At 38.6% G+C, this 15,732-nt stretch overlaps 1 protein-coding gene across 1 annotated transcript in view; it reads left to right on the top strand.

The window, feature by feature from the left end:
* Positions 1 to 15,732, top strand: part of ADGRA3 (adhesion G protein-coupled receptor A3) — a 132,285-nt gene that overhangs the window by 60,012 nt on the left and 56,541 nt on the right. The window contains exons 5-10 of the mRNA XM_047091213.1: positions 713 to 784; positions 2,611 to 2,771; positions 5,864 to 6,077; positions 11,501 to 11,665; positions 14,102 to 14,303; positions 15,232 to 15,387. Of these exons, the coding sequence (XP_046947169.1) occupies positions 713 to 784; positions 2,611 to 2,771; positions 5,864 to 6,077; positions 11,501 to 11,665; positions 14,102 to 14,303; positions 15,232 to 15,387 (970 nt within the window). The remainder of the gene's footprint in view (positions 1 to 712; positions 785 to 2,610; positions 2,772 to 5,863; positions 6,078 to 11,500; positions 11,666 to 14,101; positions 14,304 to 15,231; positions 15,388 to 15,732) is intronic.

Genomic DNA, 15,732 nt, shown 5'->3' with positions numbered 1-15,732 from the left:
GCCAGGGGTACCCTGATAGATAAGACGCACAAGTCCTGCTGCTCCCGGAGCTTATGGTCAAGCGCGGAATACTTCTGGGTTTACCAAACCACTCAGATTGTAGCATGGGACGTTCTGGGTTTAATTCATACAAAACTCAGCAAGGGTTAGGTATTTATTAAAGTCATCTGATACAAGGGGAGGAAACAAAATAGGTTAAGTAATTTTCCCAAGGCCCACACTGAATTATGTCCGTCTTAAACCCTGGACTCTTTCCACTCTGTTCACATTTTTTATCCGCTTCCTGTGGGTTGCTGCTGATGATTATTCAGATCATCCTTGTCCTTGTCCTTTTCTGGTTTTTAAATTTCTGCTTTCTTACATGATGCGGAGTTAACATAAGAAGACTGATTTACTTAAAATGAGAGCATGACTAAGGCTCTACCTTATTAGTAAGGTAGCTTTTAGATTCGCCTGGTATTTGGTAGAAAATCCTATGTGATAGTAATAACTTTAATTTTATTACTTGAGATAGGCTGAGAACAAAGTTATTCATCCTTGGATAAAGTATTTACTACTTGCTCCTTTTTATAAGATTTAAAACAACTTTCATAAATTCTTTATAACATTACTCAGTGATTATAGGACACTTTAGAAAATTGTGTAAAATGATACATAATTGTATTTTTTATATGAAATTATTTCCTTTTTTTTTTTCTTTTTTCTTTCCCAGAAACCTTTCAGGGAATTTGTTTTCTTCATTATCTCAAGGAACTTTTGATTATCTTGGTTCATTACGGTCATTGTAAGTAAGAAAAATTTTTTTTTCCTGTTTTGAAAAATAAATCTTGATTTTTTAAGAATTAAAAACAGTTATTATATGGTTTAAGAGACTTCATGGGGAAAATGTGAAATTTTGCAAAAGTTAGATTCTCAGTTGAGAGCATGAATTCTCATTGAAAAGCATACTATAAACCAGAGTAATGTGTTTCAGACTGGGACAGCCATTTTCTCCTTAGAATACTGTCTCTATATTTAGAGTAAATAAATGGGCAATTCATTCTCTTTCACTTTATTTTCAAATTAGAAAAGATTGTTTGACTAGTTGAATCCTCAAAGTATAAAATATCCTTCCCTATGAAAGTCTATTGTGAAGAATATTTTATACTTTAGGGTTTTACTTTTATCTTGTAACCCTTTCCCCAAACTGAATTCACAACTAATTACTGAAATTTCTAGGATTGTTTATGTAGAATGCCTGCTTTACGAAACCAACGTAAGATCATATTGACATAGCTCTCTGTAGCTTTAGAATTGGCTGATCTTTTTTTTTCCTCCCAAAACAGTTTTAACTGAGATTGTATGGGAGTTCCTTTTGAGGGTAATTGTATTTCCACATTAAACCATAATATATTTCAAACTGTAAGTTATACTAATTTCTATTGGAGATACAGTTAAATATAATGTTTTTCAAATCTTTATTGTGTATAATTTATGGGGTTGATTATTTTTCCAGGGAAAAACGTCTTCTCTTGCAGACGCTATCTGGTGTATGCTGTCTTCTTCCCTACTGTGCCTTGTCGTCTCCATTTTTTTTTTTTAACCTTTCCTTCCCTGTCTCTTCTCTGCCCTTCTCCTTTAATTTTCTAGGTGTACTGTTTAGCAGTTTTCACTGAGATGTAGCTAATACTTAGGCATTCGTCTGGCTCCTCTCCATCATAGATATGGACACATGTATCCACTTGAAGAGCCACCGTGGATCAAAGTCTGTCTCGTCTTTCTTCTTGTTGCCATTACCATTGTTTAGTGAATGAAAACATCTCTATTTGGCATATGTAGTAGGCTCAAGTCAACCATTTCTGTAAGTTTAGAAATAAGGACTACGGAGAGTAATCTGGCTTTTGAGACCTTGGGCAGTAGGAATGTAGGAGGTATTTTTATCCAAAAATTGGGAAAAATGGCTAGTGTTTTTACCTCCGCGTGCTGGAAACCAACCAGAAAGTGGTGCTTAGGGGTTAGAAGTCAGTCCAGTCGTCCTTCCGTAGTGTTTTCTAAAATTTACTTTCTCTTTTGTGTATCACTCATCCCACCTCCTTTTTTTTTTTTTTTGCCAGAATTAATGAGATGAAGCCTGTGCTGATGCACAGTCCGTGCTAGGAACACACATGTTATATTTGTTCTTTGCACTTTGATTTATTTGTGCAGGATGTGTTAGGTTCTGTGTTAGTTGTGTCTATGTTTTGTCCCCCTATTACATAATGTGTTCGTGTCCCCATGCTTTTTGATGAATGGGTAGAAGTTTGATAGGCCCAGAAGGTGGAGGTTTGCTATTCTAGACCCTGGGATTCAGGAGCCTGTTACATAGAAGAGGGATGATGTGTAGATTTTGTTTGCATACCAGCTTTGATCTGAAGCGGTCAGTCTCAGGATTAGCAGGGGGGGAGAGCTGAGGTCAGCCATTCCTCCTGTCCTCTCATTAGCAAGGAGAACACAACCGGTGGGTGGTTTGTGCCCCAGGCATCCCAGGGTGAGCACTGGTGTGCTTGTCAAAGCAGAAGCCAGCAGTATAAAGCAAACATGCCATTTTATTACATTCACTGTAATCACTAATTTGAATTTTGTATGTTACAGAGAGTTTCAGACTGAGTATCTTCTGTGTGATTGTAACATACTGTGGATGCATCGCTGGGTAAAGGAGAGAAACATCACTGTCCGGGACACGCGGTGTGTTTATCCTAAGTCTCTTCAGGCTCAGCCAGTCACGGGTGTGAAGCAGGAGTTGTTGACGTGTGGTAAGAGAGAAAGAGAAAGAGAGAAAGTGTTTGCCATATTTTACTTGCTACTGTCTTTTTCTTGACAAACTGTGAAGTTCTCTTCACACTGTGATGGAACTGATTACAACCGTTACTCTTCATGGATCTGATAATACATATTTAGTGTATGTGAATAGTTAAGTCAACTGGATAAAACAGTTTTGGATGGGTGTTTAAAGTTCTTAGGTTTTGAACGGCTTTCTGTACGAAAAGCAAGTTCAGACAATCTTCAAATTTTCTATCAGTTGGCAAATCAGGAATTTGATAGTAAAAAAAAAAAATCTGAGGTTGCAATCATAGTACTTGTTGGTAGGAGTGTGAATTAATAGAGCCTTTTGACACATACTTTGGCAGTATGTATCGGTGTTCTCAAAAATTTGATACAATTTAATCCAGTGATTCTATAGGAGGGTGTAATTCTTAGGAAATGATCAGCTATGTTAGTCAGTATTTAAGTATAAGCATATCTTCAATCCTCAAAAATAGGGGATTGACTGAATTACTTGTGACACATCTATTTATAATAATGCAGCTATTAAAATTCATAATTTTGAAGAGTATTTGAAGACTTGAGGGAAATACAACATATTTATTAAAAGAAAAAGAAAAAAAAATACACATAAACCGAAAATATTCCTTAAAATGGTAAGAGGAGATTCCAGACTTTGTGTCTGGAAATAAGCAGTTCTATACTTGTTTACATTTTTTCTTTATTATCTTTATTGTTGTAGTTTCACAAGTAAAATATGCTCATTAGATGAAAATTAAGATTTATGAAAAGAAATAACATATACATATATCAAATTATCATGATGTACACTTTAAATATCTTACAATTTTAAACATGGGTGGGAAGAATAAAATAAACAGAAAAATATATTATAGTTCTGTCAGTTATACCTCAATAAAGCTGGAAGAGAAAAGACACTAAAAGAAGCAAACCTATGGGGTGCCTGGGTGGCTCAGTTGGTTAAGCATCCAACTTCGGCTCAGGTCATGATCTCATGGTTCGTGAGTTCAAGCCCCACAACGAGCTGTGTGCTAATAGTGTGGAGACTGGAGCCTCCTTTGGATTCTGTGTCTCCCTCTCTCTCTGCCCCTTCCCTGCTTGTGCTCTGTCTCTCAAAAATAAATAAACACTAAAAAAATTAAAAACAAACCCAAAAAAGCCCATGCTTGCATTCCCAAAGGTAGCTGTTGTCAAAGATAACTCAGTATATTTTTTTCATCCTTTTCCTGTGTTTTGACCAAAACCTCATCATACGCTAATAATATTTTGTAACTTTTTAAAACTGGAGATGAGGTAAACCCATTTCCTCATCATATAAAAGAGATGCATACCAGTACATGATACAGATGTAGCTGTAACTTGACCGCTTCCTTATTACTGTGTATTTAGTTTGTTAATAATTTCCAAGGATTCATTTCTTTGTATGTGTGTTTGCGTATGTGCTGTTACTCTTTAGGATAGACCACAACTTGGACACCTGGTGGCTCAGTTGGTTAAGCATCTGACTTTGGCTCGGGTCATGATCTCATGGTTCGTGGTTTGAGCCCCACATTGGGCTCCATGCTGTGCGGAGCCTGCTTGGGATTCTCTCTCTCCATCTCTCTCCGCCCTCCCCTCCTTGTGTTCTCTCCTCTCTCTCTCTTTCTTTCTCTCAAAATAAATAAATAAACTTAAAAAAATAAAAATAAAAGAGAGGATAGAGTACATACAGGTAAAAGTAGTAGACAGTGGACTAAGTATTCTAAAGGCCTTAATGAGCCCATGGTATTTGTGTATAGTTTTGCACTATTTAGAATTCCTCCCTGTTATTTTTCTGACCGGAAGGAAATATATCAGCTTTTATTTTTTTAATTAATCTTTTTTTTTAAAGTTTATTTATTTTGAGAGAGAGAGAGTGCACATGAGCAGCAAAGGGGCAGGGAGAGAGAGTCCCAAGCAGGCTCCATGCTGATAATGTAGAGCCCGACATGGGGCTCGAACTCACAAACCATGAGGTCATGACCTGAACTAGAACCAAGAGTTGGACGCTGAACCACCTGAGCCACCCAGGCACCCCACCCATATCAGCTTGTTAAAATGATGACGATATGTGGGATCTTAAAAGATTTTTCTTTCCCTTTTCTTTAAATGTTCTAAGTTTTCTCAGTGAGTCTTCATCACTTATGTAAGCAGAAAGCAGTGGTTTAATCAAAGGTAATGCTGTCTTCTAAATGTATTCTAAAATTGTATGTCTATCAGTATTTACTTATCACCAGCTCCATTCTCCAGATTTAAGTATTATTTTACAATTTGTTTTCTTAGTAATTGCTTAGATACCACAAAACAGGAACAACTTTAAATGTCAGAACTAATTATGAAATGGTTTCATTTTAATTTTACTAATTTTGTTTTCATTTAGGAGCCACTTATCTCAGTAGGAGCCTTGTTGGTGCTAGCATGAAAATGCTGGTCACTGGGGAAAATTTGTTTTTTTCATTTAAAACATTTTAATTAGAATTTCTATCGCTTTGGGGGTACCTGGGTGGCTTAGTTGGTTAAGCATCCAACTTCAAATCAGGTTGGGATCTCCCAGCTCGTGAATTGGAGCTGGAGCCCTGTGTTAGGCTCTGTGCTGACAAGCTCAGAGCCTAGAGCTTGCTTTGGATTCTGTGTCTCCCTCTCTCTTTACCCCTCTCCCGCTTATGCACGCGCTTGCGCTCTCTCTCTCTCTCTCTCTCTCTCTGTCTTTCTTTAACATAAGTAAACGTTAAAAATAAATTAAAAAAAATTTTGTTTTCATAATAGAGTTTTTTCTTTCTGTGTATATTTATTTTTGAGAAAGAGAGAGAGACACACGCGGAATCTGAAGCAGGCTCCAGGCTCTGAGCTGTCAGCACATTGCCCGATACGGGGCTCAAACTCATGAACCGTGAGATCATGAATGACCGGAGCCAAAGTTGGACGGTTAACTGGCTGCACCACCCCAGCGGCCCCCCCAAAAAAGAGTTTCAATAGCCTTTAACTCTGGAGAGTGAATATAGTGTGGTATCTGTTTCCTGAGTCTTTGTTTTATGGTCTGTAGATCCACCCCTTGAATTACCATCTTTCTACATGACTCCTTCTCATCGTCAAGTTGTGTTTGAAGGAGACAGCCTTCCCTTCCAGTGTATGGCTTCATATATTGATCAGGACATGCAAGTGTTGTGGTATCAGGATGGACGCATAGTTGAAACTGATGAATCTCAAGGTATCTTTGTGGAAAAGAACATGATTCACAACTGCTCGTTGATTGCCAGGTAAACTTTTTTAGATGAGGAATCGTCTCCGTGGATTTTCTGTATTTCAGAATTGAAGTGTTAGAATTTGAACTAACATTTTATCTTCTTGCACTTAAAAATACAAACATTTGGTTTTCCTTTTCCTGATTGTTACTCATTTCCGGAAATTAAATAGCTACCTTTGTCATCCAGTTGTGGAGCAGAAAAGTATAGGAAGAAAGGGAAACACTGTTAAAAAGTTGGAGACTGTTTTTGTTAAAAGTTTTAGGAGGAAAAATGCAAACTTTTTGTACCAAACTTAATTTCTAACCATTTACTGCTGCTAAACTCAGATTTTCACATTTAGCGATCACCTAATTTTCACCGTAGGTTAATGCTACAGTTTAAGATACTGTATTTCCTTTCTCTACTCCATCAGTATAAAAGATTTAACACCTGTCCTGTTAACCCAATGACTGGTATGATCACCAAAATCATTGATTTGAATGAGCGTTATAAAGTATAAAAAAACAGAGTGAAAATATATGATATTATCACTATATATTTTATTTTGGTAAAATCTTAACCTGTAGGCATTGAATTTTCTTTTTTCTTCTCTCTTGTGTCTCTCTCTTTTTTCCTTCCTACCAATTTCGTTCTTTTTTTTTGTTTTGTTTTTTTGAGAGAGAGTGTGTGTGCACAGGTGTGAGTGGGGGAGAGGCAGAGTGAGAGGGAGAGAGAATTTTAGCAGGTTCCACGCCCAATGCAGAGTGCATCGTGGGGCTCAGTCTCACAACTGTGAGAGATCATGACCTGAGCCGAAATCAAGAGTCAGATGCTTAAGCGACTGAGCCACCCTTCTTACTATTTATTCTTCCTACTTCTATCTATTTAAGAATAGGTCTGTAGTTTCCAAACTCTTTTAGAGCAACTTAGGGTAATATCATTGCAGATTCAAAGAGGTGCCATTAAAAAAAATTATCAAGAAAATAAAGGCATTCTGACTTGAGAATTCTGTCTGAGAATTTCGGGGATAGAATATTCTATTTTACAATTTTTGTTTCCCTCCTGAGATTTCCTGTCTGTTTATTAGAAGCATATTTTTCTTTGTGTCTTCTAACATATTTATAATAGATGCTTTTAAATTCTTGCCTGCTATTTCCAATATCTAGGTTATCTTGGAATCATCACCACTGTCTTCTTTGCTTTTGAATATGTTTTATATTTTATTATTTAAAAAATGTTGAGGTGCCTGGGTGGCTCAGTTGGTTAAGCATTTGACTTTGGCTTGGGTCGTGATCTCATGGTTTGTGGGTTCAAGCCCTTGTTGGGTTGGACTCTGTGCTGATGGCATGGGGAACCTGCTTGGGATTCTCTCTCTCCCTCTTGCTCTCTGCCCCTCCCCCACTTGCACCATCTCTCTCAAGATAAATAAATAAGAAAAAAATATTGTTCATGTGTCTAATAATGTTGGATTCTATCCTGGACAGTGTGAATGATTCACTATAGAGAAGCTGGCAAAGTACAGCCTATGGTCCACACCTGGCCTGATGGGCCTGTGGGCTAAGAATATTTTTAACGTTTGTGAATAGTTACATAAGTACCAATATAATATTTTCAATGTTGCTTCTTGGCCAACTAAGCCTGAAATAATTACTGTTTGGCCTTTGAAGAAAAAGTTTACAAACCCCTGACTCTGGGTTCTCTTCCATTTGCTTGAAGTCAGCTGGTTTTTGTTCCCTCAGGCATTTAGTTTGGCTAAACTCAAACTCCTACTTCTGTCTTTTCTGTGCTGGGCAGCATCTGAAGTCTGTTTGGTGCCCACTCTATCAGGGGCCAGTTAGAGATCCGGGTAGATGTTCTATGCAGAAGTTTGGGCTTCCAGCCAGGTTCCTGTCTACCTCTGTCCTCTGATTTTTCAACAAGTAAGACTGAATTTCTATTTGAGTGGGGCCTGTCCTTGGGTAAAAGCCATTGAAAACACTTTCCTGGTCTTACTCCCCGGTGCTGATCCCTTCTTCCAGGTGTCAGCTTCTCTCCGGTTTCTGCTTGCCTTGGATCACTGACCGTGTGTTGAGATAGGCGTCATGTTGTAGTTTGTTCAGAGTGTATAATTGTTAACTGCAAGGAGGGTAGTTTCATAGGAGCTGCCCTGCTCTTCCCAGAATCAGAGGTTTATTTTATTTATTTATTTTTTTTAATTAGGGAGTGAGATTGTTAGAAACAGTTTAAGTCCCAGTGAGAAGACTAATTGTTACCTTGCTTGTGTTGTGATAATTTCACAAGCATTGTACATATGTTAAAACTCATGGAGTTATGTGCTTTAAGCATTTTTTTATATGAATAGATAATAATTGAGATATGATATAGCAACAATAACATATTAAAATATATAGAACCTTTTATTAAATAAAAAGGCTCTCAATCATTTAGTACTCTTTACATTTTGCAATTATAAAGTAACTAGATTAACTTTATACATTTATTTCTGCAGGTCATACTTTAAATTCTTTGTAAGCAGGACCAAAAATTAATTCTAAGGTCAGCATCCTTGCCTAATAGTTTTTTTGGGAGGGACACTTGACTAATGTGAAAATCTTTCATATGAAGTCCTTTACCCAAAATTTGCCTCCGAATAGTAAAGGAGTTGCAGGAAAAGGAAATGATGGTTATCAATTTGGTTAACCTGAGATACTTGTTTGTTCTTCCGTGGTTTTTCTCATGTTATCCATTCTCCCTTGGTAAGAATCAGAGTTTGCACTTTTCCTCAAAGATAAAATTGAAGCTGCTTCTTCCTCCTTAAATCTCCAAATATGCTGCCTTGAGGATTCCCAAAAAGTTTATTCTGATAATTGGTTTAAGCATTGAAGGTGTTGCTAAAGGTTATCTTTAATAGCATGTTGGCAGAATGTGTTAGGACCTTCGCTCCCAGCGGGTGTGCTGAAGTGCCCTGGGACATCACAGTGAGTTTACAGAGGTGCTGTGGGGTGTTGTAAGTTTTTTCTTTTTTTAAACTTTATTTATCTGTGTTTGAGAGAGAGTCGGGGAGGGGCAGAGAGAGAGGGAGACAGAGAATCCCAAGCAGGCTCCACGCTGTCAGCACAGAGCCCAACATGGGGCTCAGACTCACGAACCGTGAGAACATGTCCTGAGCGAAACCCAGAGTCAGGTTCTTAACCGACTGAGCCACCCAGGCGCCCCTGTTTTAAGGTTTTGAAGAAGCGTGGGGATACTTGACATTTGTTGGACCAACTTGAGGCAGTTACAGTATCATTCGATCCTGCTGGATTCCTTTCTGTGGCGCCATAGTTTAAGGGTACCGAGTTTTGGGTGATTAATATGGTGCAAAGCAGGTACTGTGTGAAAGTCATTGTGGAACGTGAAATAAGGGTATCGTTTGATCTGTATCTGACATTTGGTTAATTTTGGAGTGCTCAAAAGACAGACACAACCCATCAGGAAGTAATTGTGGTCATTGAAGAATGAAATATTTACCTCGGATTGTTGTGCATTATTTTTTCAAATGGCTGTTAAGATATTAGGACATCGATACACAATTCTGGGATTTAATTTAGTAATTGGACCATTGTAGGTATTTCTTTTGGGCTTAGGGCTCTGTGTAACATTTTCTTGTCAGTGAAGGTGCTGTGAACCAAGAAAGTTTGGGGACCTCTGGATTAGAGAGTGATTGGTTATTTTAGAATTTGGTTATTTAAATTTAATGTAAGGTACTTTTTGTGGACTTTATTTGGAGTATATTTAGTACTTTTAGTACTTTATTTGGAATATATTTATTACAGTGTGTTGGTTTGTTCACTGACTTAATTAACAAAGATGATAAACATTTTCTTTGATTCAGAGTAACAGTGCCTCAAAGTCTTTATTAGAACATATGATGTTGTATAGCCATTAATGATTTAGGAGAGTGGAAAAACGTGTATTAACTTCAAGACATAATTTTGTCAGTTAATTAAAATGATACATCCTTTATGTCTAATTATCTCTTAATTTTCTATTTACATAAAAGCATAGCATAGTGGGTCATATGGTGGGGAGAAAGGCTAATTGAAGGTTCTGACATTTGCTCTTTAATTAATAGGTTTTATATTAGAGAATTATGATTTCATCTTGAAAATTGAATTTCCTGACAGCTATTTAGAAATATAGCTGTTTTATAAATTGAAGTATACCTTTACATGGAAAACTCCTTTTGTGAAAGCATTAGTTGGTAATTTATTAAATCTTTGTAGAGACTTAATGAATTCTTCCCACAAAGTATTTTACCTTAAATACTTTCTTAATTGTTCACTTCATAATATTAATCTCCTTCCTTCATGCTTGACTATTTTCCTTCAAATCAGTGGAAAGGTACACGTAACCTGGAAACGTCTCCATTAGTTTTGACGAAGAATGTGCCGCCATGTTTCTGCCTTTGCACTTAGGCTGTTGCCCTGCCTGGCTGCATCCTGGTTTCCTCTTTCTGGTGGGAGAAGTGTCAGGCATGATGTCCCATCTCACTGTCACTTTGTTCGTACCTTTTTTTTTTTTTTTTTTAATGTTTGAGAGAAAGAGAACGAGAGGGGCAGAGAGAGAGAGAGAATCCTAAACAGGCTCCGTGCTGTCAGCACTCTCTCTCACTACTGTGAGATCATGACCTGAGCTGAGGTCGAGTTGGTTGCTTACCTGACGGAGCCACCCAGGCACCCTGTTCATACTTTTGTTACAGCTCTAACCCTAGTGTTTTCAGGAGCTTTTTATCTGTTCATCTTGAGTTGCTGCTGAAATACTTAAATGGAGGGATCATTTATATATATATTTTATATATGTACATATATATGTACACATATACATATATATGTATGTCTATATATATATAAATATTTAAAAATTTTTTTTTTCAACGTTTATTTATTTTTGGGACAGAGAGAGACAGAGCATGAACGGGGGAGGGGCAGAGAGAGAGGGAGACACAGAATCTGAAACAGGCTCCAGGCTCCGAGCCATCAGCCCAGAGCCCGACGCGGGGCTCGAACTCCCGGACCGCGAGATCGTGACCTGGCTGAAGTCGGACGCTTAACCGACTGCGCCACCCAGGCGCCCCTATATATATATAAATATTTAACATTTATCCTAGCATGGTGAGAGGGGCATGTGAGGGAGAGAGAGGGAGGGAGGGAGACAGAGGATCTGAAGCAGGCTGTGTACTGACAGCAGAGAGCCCGACGGCGGGGCTTGAACTCACAAACCACGAGATCGTGACCTGAGCCAAAGTCGGGTGCTTAACCAGTTGAGCTACCCAGGCGCCCCTGGAGGGATCATTTTAAATTTGTTTTTAATCTGGCAAGTGCTTTGCCCACAGTGTGTATTCAGACGTATTTGCTAAGTGAATGATAGAAGCCTGATTGTCTCCCTTTTTTGGTCTAACCATATTTTCTCTCTTTTTAAAATCTTTCTTCATGCAGTGCCCTCACCATTTCTAACATTCAGGCTGGATCGACTGGAAATTGGGGCTGTCATGTCCAGACCAAACGCGGGAACAATACGAGAACCGTCGATATTGTGGTATTAGAAAGCTCTGCACAGTACTGTCCTCCCGAGAGGGTGGTAAACAATAAAGGTGATTTCAGGTCAGTGACATGGAAAGTGCTGGAAAAGTGATTTGCCCACATCTGTTTTTATTCCTAAAGGTGCATCATGGTCTCCTGTTCTGAAGAAGAAAATTTGAGAAATACATGCATGTTCATATACATATCCTTATGTGTATCTAAGGACTACCCTTTAGAACAGTGATTCCAGACTCATTTATGAAGATTAAGAAAAAAAGGTGCCTGCATTTTATCTCAGATATGTGGATTTAACAGCCTCTGCAGGCAGAGTGTTTCATGTTTAATAGTTTGTTGTAAAAGTTAAGGACCACTACTTTAGGGAAACGTTTTGGAAATTCTACTAAACTGTGAAATCCAGACAGGCTAATGGTATGTCCTGTTTTTTTCAGGGGCTCTTTTATGGATGAACTTTGCTTCATATTGCTAAGTTACTTTTACCTATTGGCAGTTTAGTAGGCATGAGAATTAGGAGAAACCCATGTCCCCTTTTCCTCCCCAATTTGGTTTTTCTGACAATTAAGCCAGAAGGACACTGGGGAATGAAAGCTTTTCAGATGGCCTGAAACTTTCGGAGCCACTGGTGGTGGAATCTGTGTTGAGATAAGCAGAAGGAGTTAAATATTACAGTTTGTGGGAGGTACAGAATTTGTGGGAGGTAACAACTTTTACCTTAGACTCTCCTTAACTTTTCAAGGTTTTTAAAAAGCATCTTTATATTATTTATTTAATGTTCTTTATGTTTAGGAATTTAATAATGACTTTATAGGTGATGTAAATGTAGGGAAATATGTCTGCTCTTGAAAGCAGCATAAATAGTGTGTTGAATACCCAGTTTGCATTGTCTTTGATTGGTGCTCCTTTTGCCCAACTTTTAAGGGTAAGAAAACCCTTGGATATTAGTCTTTTAAACCCAAGGTGAAGAAGCAATGCAACGTCTTTAGCTCAGCTGCTTCTTCACGGCTTTTTTAAAAAACTGTCTTTTTGTCCTTTAAAAAAAATCTCCCTGACCTGAGTATATGGAAATTAGCATTTTATTATTGCCAAGAGCTAAGTCCTTTATGTAGATTAACTGTTAACAGATAATATTTACACTGTATACTTTAAAGCAAAATAGACAACATTTGGGAATTTTGTTCTATTCTGCATTTTTTATTACGTGCTCATGATGTTTTCTATTTATGGTGGATTTTCTCTTCCTACTCATAATCGGAGTATTTTACAAATTTAAAAATAGAAGAATCTAATTGGAGTATTTTGCAAATTTAAAAATAGAAGAATCTAATTATTTAACTGATTAATGAATTAGCTTTCGACACTCCTTAGTATATTACACGATTGGACTTTCACTGCATTAATAAGATTTAGTTTAGTGTTGCTTAGTCTGTTTATGCAGATTTCGGTGATGAATTATATTTCAGCATGACTGATGCTGTAATTTATCAGTTCCTGTGTTACAGGTCAGCTGTAACTTTTATTAAATATATTCACTTCAGTCCCACTTTTGGAGAAATGGAGCTCAAATGACAAAGATTTCTCCCAGCTGTTAGTGGCAATCCATGCCACTTGCATAGGGAGCAGTTTCTCCCAGATAAATTCATTCGTGTGTCGTGTTGGAGGTCTGCTGGGCCACCCCCAAGTGCAGAAGTTTGCTAGGAGGACTCGCGTGGACTCAGCTTGTCATTGCGGTCACAGCTAAGATGCGTTATAGTGATGTAGTAAGACACATAGCAGGATAACCAGGGGACGGACCTAGGTGCATTCTGGAGAGATCCACGTGCAGGCTTCTTCCTGCTCTTTCCCTCCCATGAAGATCACACACAGCATGCTCTTCCTTCAGCCATGAAAAGGCAGCCGCCTCTATGCAGCGTTGTTGCTCAGGGAAGCCCGTGGGAAACTCAGCACACCGAGTTCTTATTGCTGGCCGTGTAGGCACCCTCTGCCTGGCATGTACCAAAATTTCAGACTCCCAGGAAGAAAGCAAGTTTCAGCATAATCCCTGCGGTGTGTCCCAACAGCCTAGGCACGGTGAACAGCCCTCCAGTTCACTGTTCGTGTGAATACTGCAAGTCCCAAATACTCCCAAGTCCCCAGTTGTCTCAGCAGGCCTTTCTAAGGAGAGCCATCCTGGCCCTGCTGTGGTGACTCTTGTCTGCACATCTGCTGACTCTGTGCCGTATGTGGGATTTTCTTTTTTAAGACAGTTTTCCTGTGTGTTTATAGCAATATTTAGAAAATTTTAAGGAAGTATGCTATGGTATTAAAATATATGTGGCTGATGGTTTAAAACAGTTCGGTTCATGCTAACCTTTTTTGTAAAGGCTTTGTTCCGAGAGGAATTTGTTTCTTCTTGATTTTTCTCTCTGATTATACGTGACCTGTTGTCACCCTTGATTTTCTTCCCCTATTAGTTGTGTTCCACGTGAGTGTTTTCATACAGTTTTGTCTTCGTCTCTCTAGATGGCCCAGAACGTTGGCAGGCATCACTGCGTACCTTCAGTGTACTCGGAACATCCATGGCAGTGGGATCTACCCTGGAAACCCGCAGGATGAGAGAAAGGCTTGGCGCAGATGTGACAGAGGCGGCTTCTGGGCGGATGATGATTATTCTCGCTGCCAGTATGCAAATGATGTCACTAGAGTTCTTTATATGTTTAATCAGGTAACTAGAGAGTCTTCACGTTGACTGAGGTGGTTAATTTATTTTCGTTGAAATGCCAGGTGTGTGTTTGTGTGTGTTTTAAATACGAGTAAAGCACAAGGATTTGGTGTTTCCATTCAGTTGCTCTGTCTTGGGGATTAGGCTTTGTCACCTCAGCCGGTATTCAAGGCCCTCTGTGGTGTCGATTTTCCTTTCCAGTCACTGCCTGACTCGGTGCCTTTGTTTGAATATCTTTATCATCTATATTCACTAGACCGAATTCCCAGCCATCCTTCAAATCCATCTGGGAAGCCACCTGTTGGGTTCCTTTTATAATCTCTTTGTCACGAGTGATCCCTTGTTATACTTGTACTCGTATGTCTTTTCTTGTATTCTCTCCTGTGCATCCTTTTAAACCTGACCACGTTGTAAGCAGCGGGAACATGGCCTCCCTGTGACACATTTTCTTGTGCTCCTTGGTAGCTGTTATACCCTTGGTGTAATGGTTGGTGCTGAGTTGTGTTTAAGTCAATAAATAAGCAAATGTAAAACATTACCGGCAGAGCATGGCAATATAGATACATGTTCAGTAAGTGCTTCATACTCTCGTGCATTGGGGCTCCAGGGGAGTTATTGATCCCTCCCAGTTGGAATACTCAGGAAAGGCTTTACTAAGCAATTGGAATCGAGTATGTGTAGAATTTGGATAAGCAGAGAAGAAGAGATGGTGGTGTGTGTTTACCAGAGGTGTTTTCGTGTATTACTATGTTTCATTTAAAGTTAAAAAAAAAATTTGCCTTTAGGTTGGTTACCATTATAATTCCAGTTTTCTCAGCTTTGAAAAAGCATTTTAAGAAGGTCCTGGTGATAAATGATAAAGACTTTGAATTCATTGCCATATTTTGAATGCAAAGATAAAACGCCAGATTTTTTGCCTTTTTAAATACAGATGCCTCTCAATCTTACTAATGCTGTGGCCACAGCCCGACAGTTACTGGCTTACACTGTGGAAGCTGCCAATTTTTCTGACAAGATGGATGTTATATTTGTGGCTGAGATGATAGAAAAGTTTGGAAGATTTACCAAAGAGGAGAAGTCCAAAGAGGTATTTTTCTGGTTCACATTTGTAGCATATAGCATGTCAACAAATAGTCATGTGGTAGAGTTGAATCTGTAGTTTGTATTTATTTAAAAAAAAATTTTTTTAACTCTTTTATTCAGTTTTGAGACACAGAGAGAGACAGAGCATGAATGGGGGAAGAGCAGAGAGAAAGGGAGATACAGAATCCGAAGCAGGCTTCAGGCTCCGAGCTCTCAGCTCAGAACCTGACGCAGGGCTCGAACTCAAGAACGGTGAGATCGTGACCTGAGCTGAAGTCGGACGCTTAACCAACTGAGCCACCCAGGCGCCCCTGAATCTGTAGTTTTTAAAGAAAAGTTTACTTATTTT

This window comes from Lynx rufus, unplaced genomic scaffold, assembly GCF_022079265.1.
Source record: "Lynx rufus isolate CCGP_SWC_20201006 ecotype Redwood Valley unplaced genomic scaffold, mLynRuf1.p SCAF_3, whole genome shotgun sequence".
Taxonomy (NCBI): Eukaryota; Metazoa; Chordata; class Mammalia; order Carnivora; family Felidae; genus Lynx; species Lynx rufus.
Note: the sequence above shows the minus strand (reverse complement) of the source record. Positions and strands in the feature narration are given on the sequence as shown.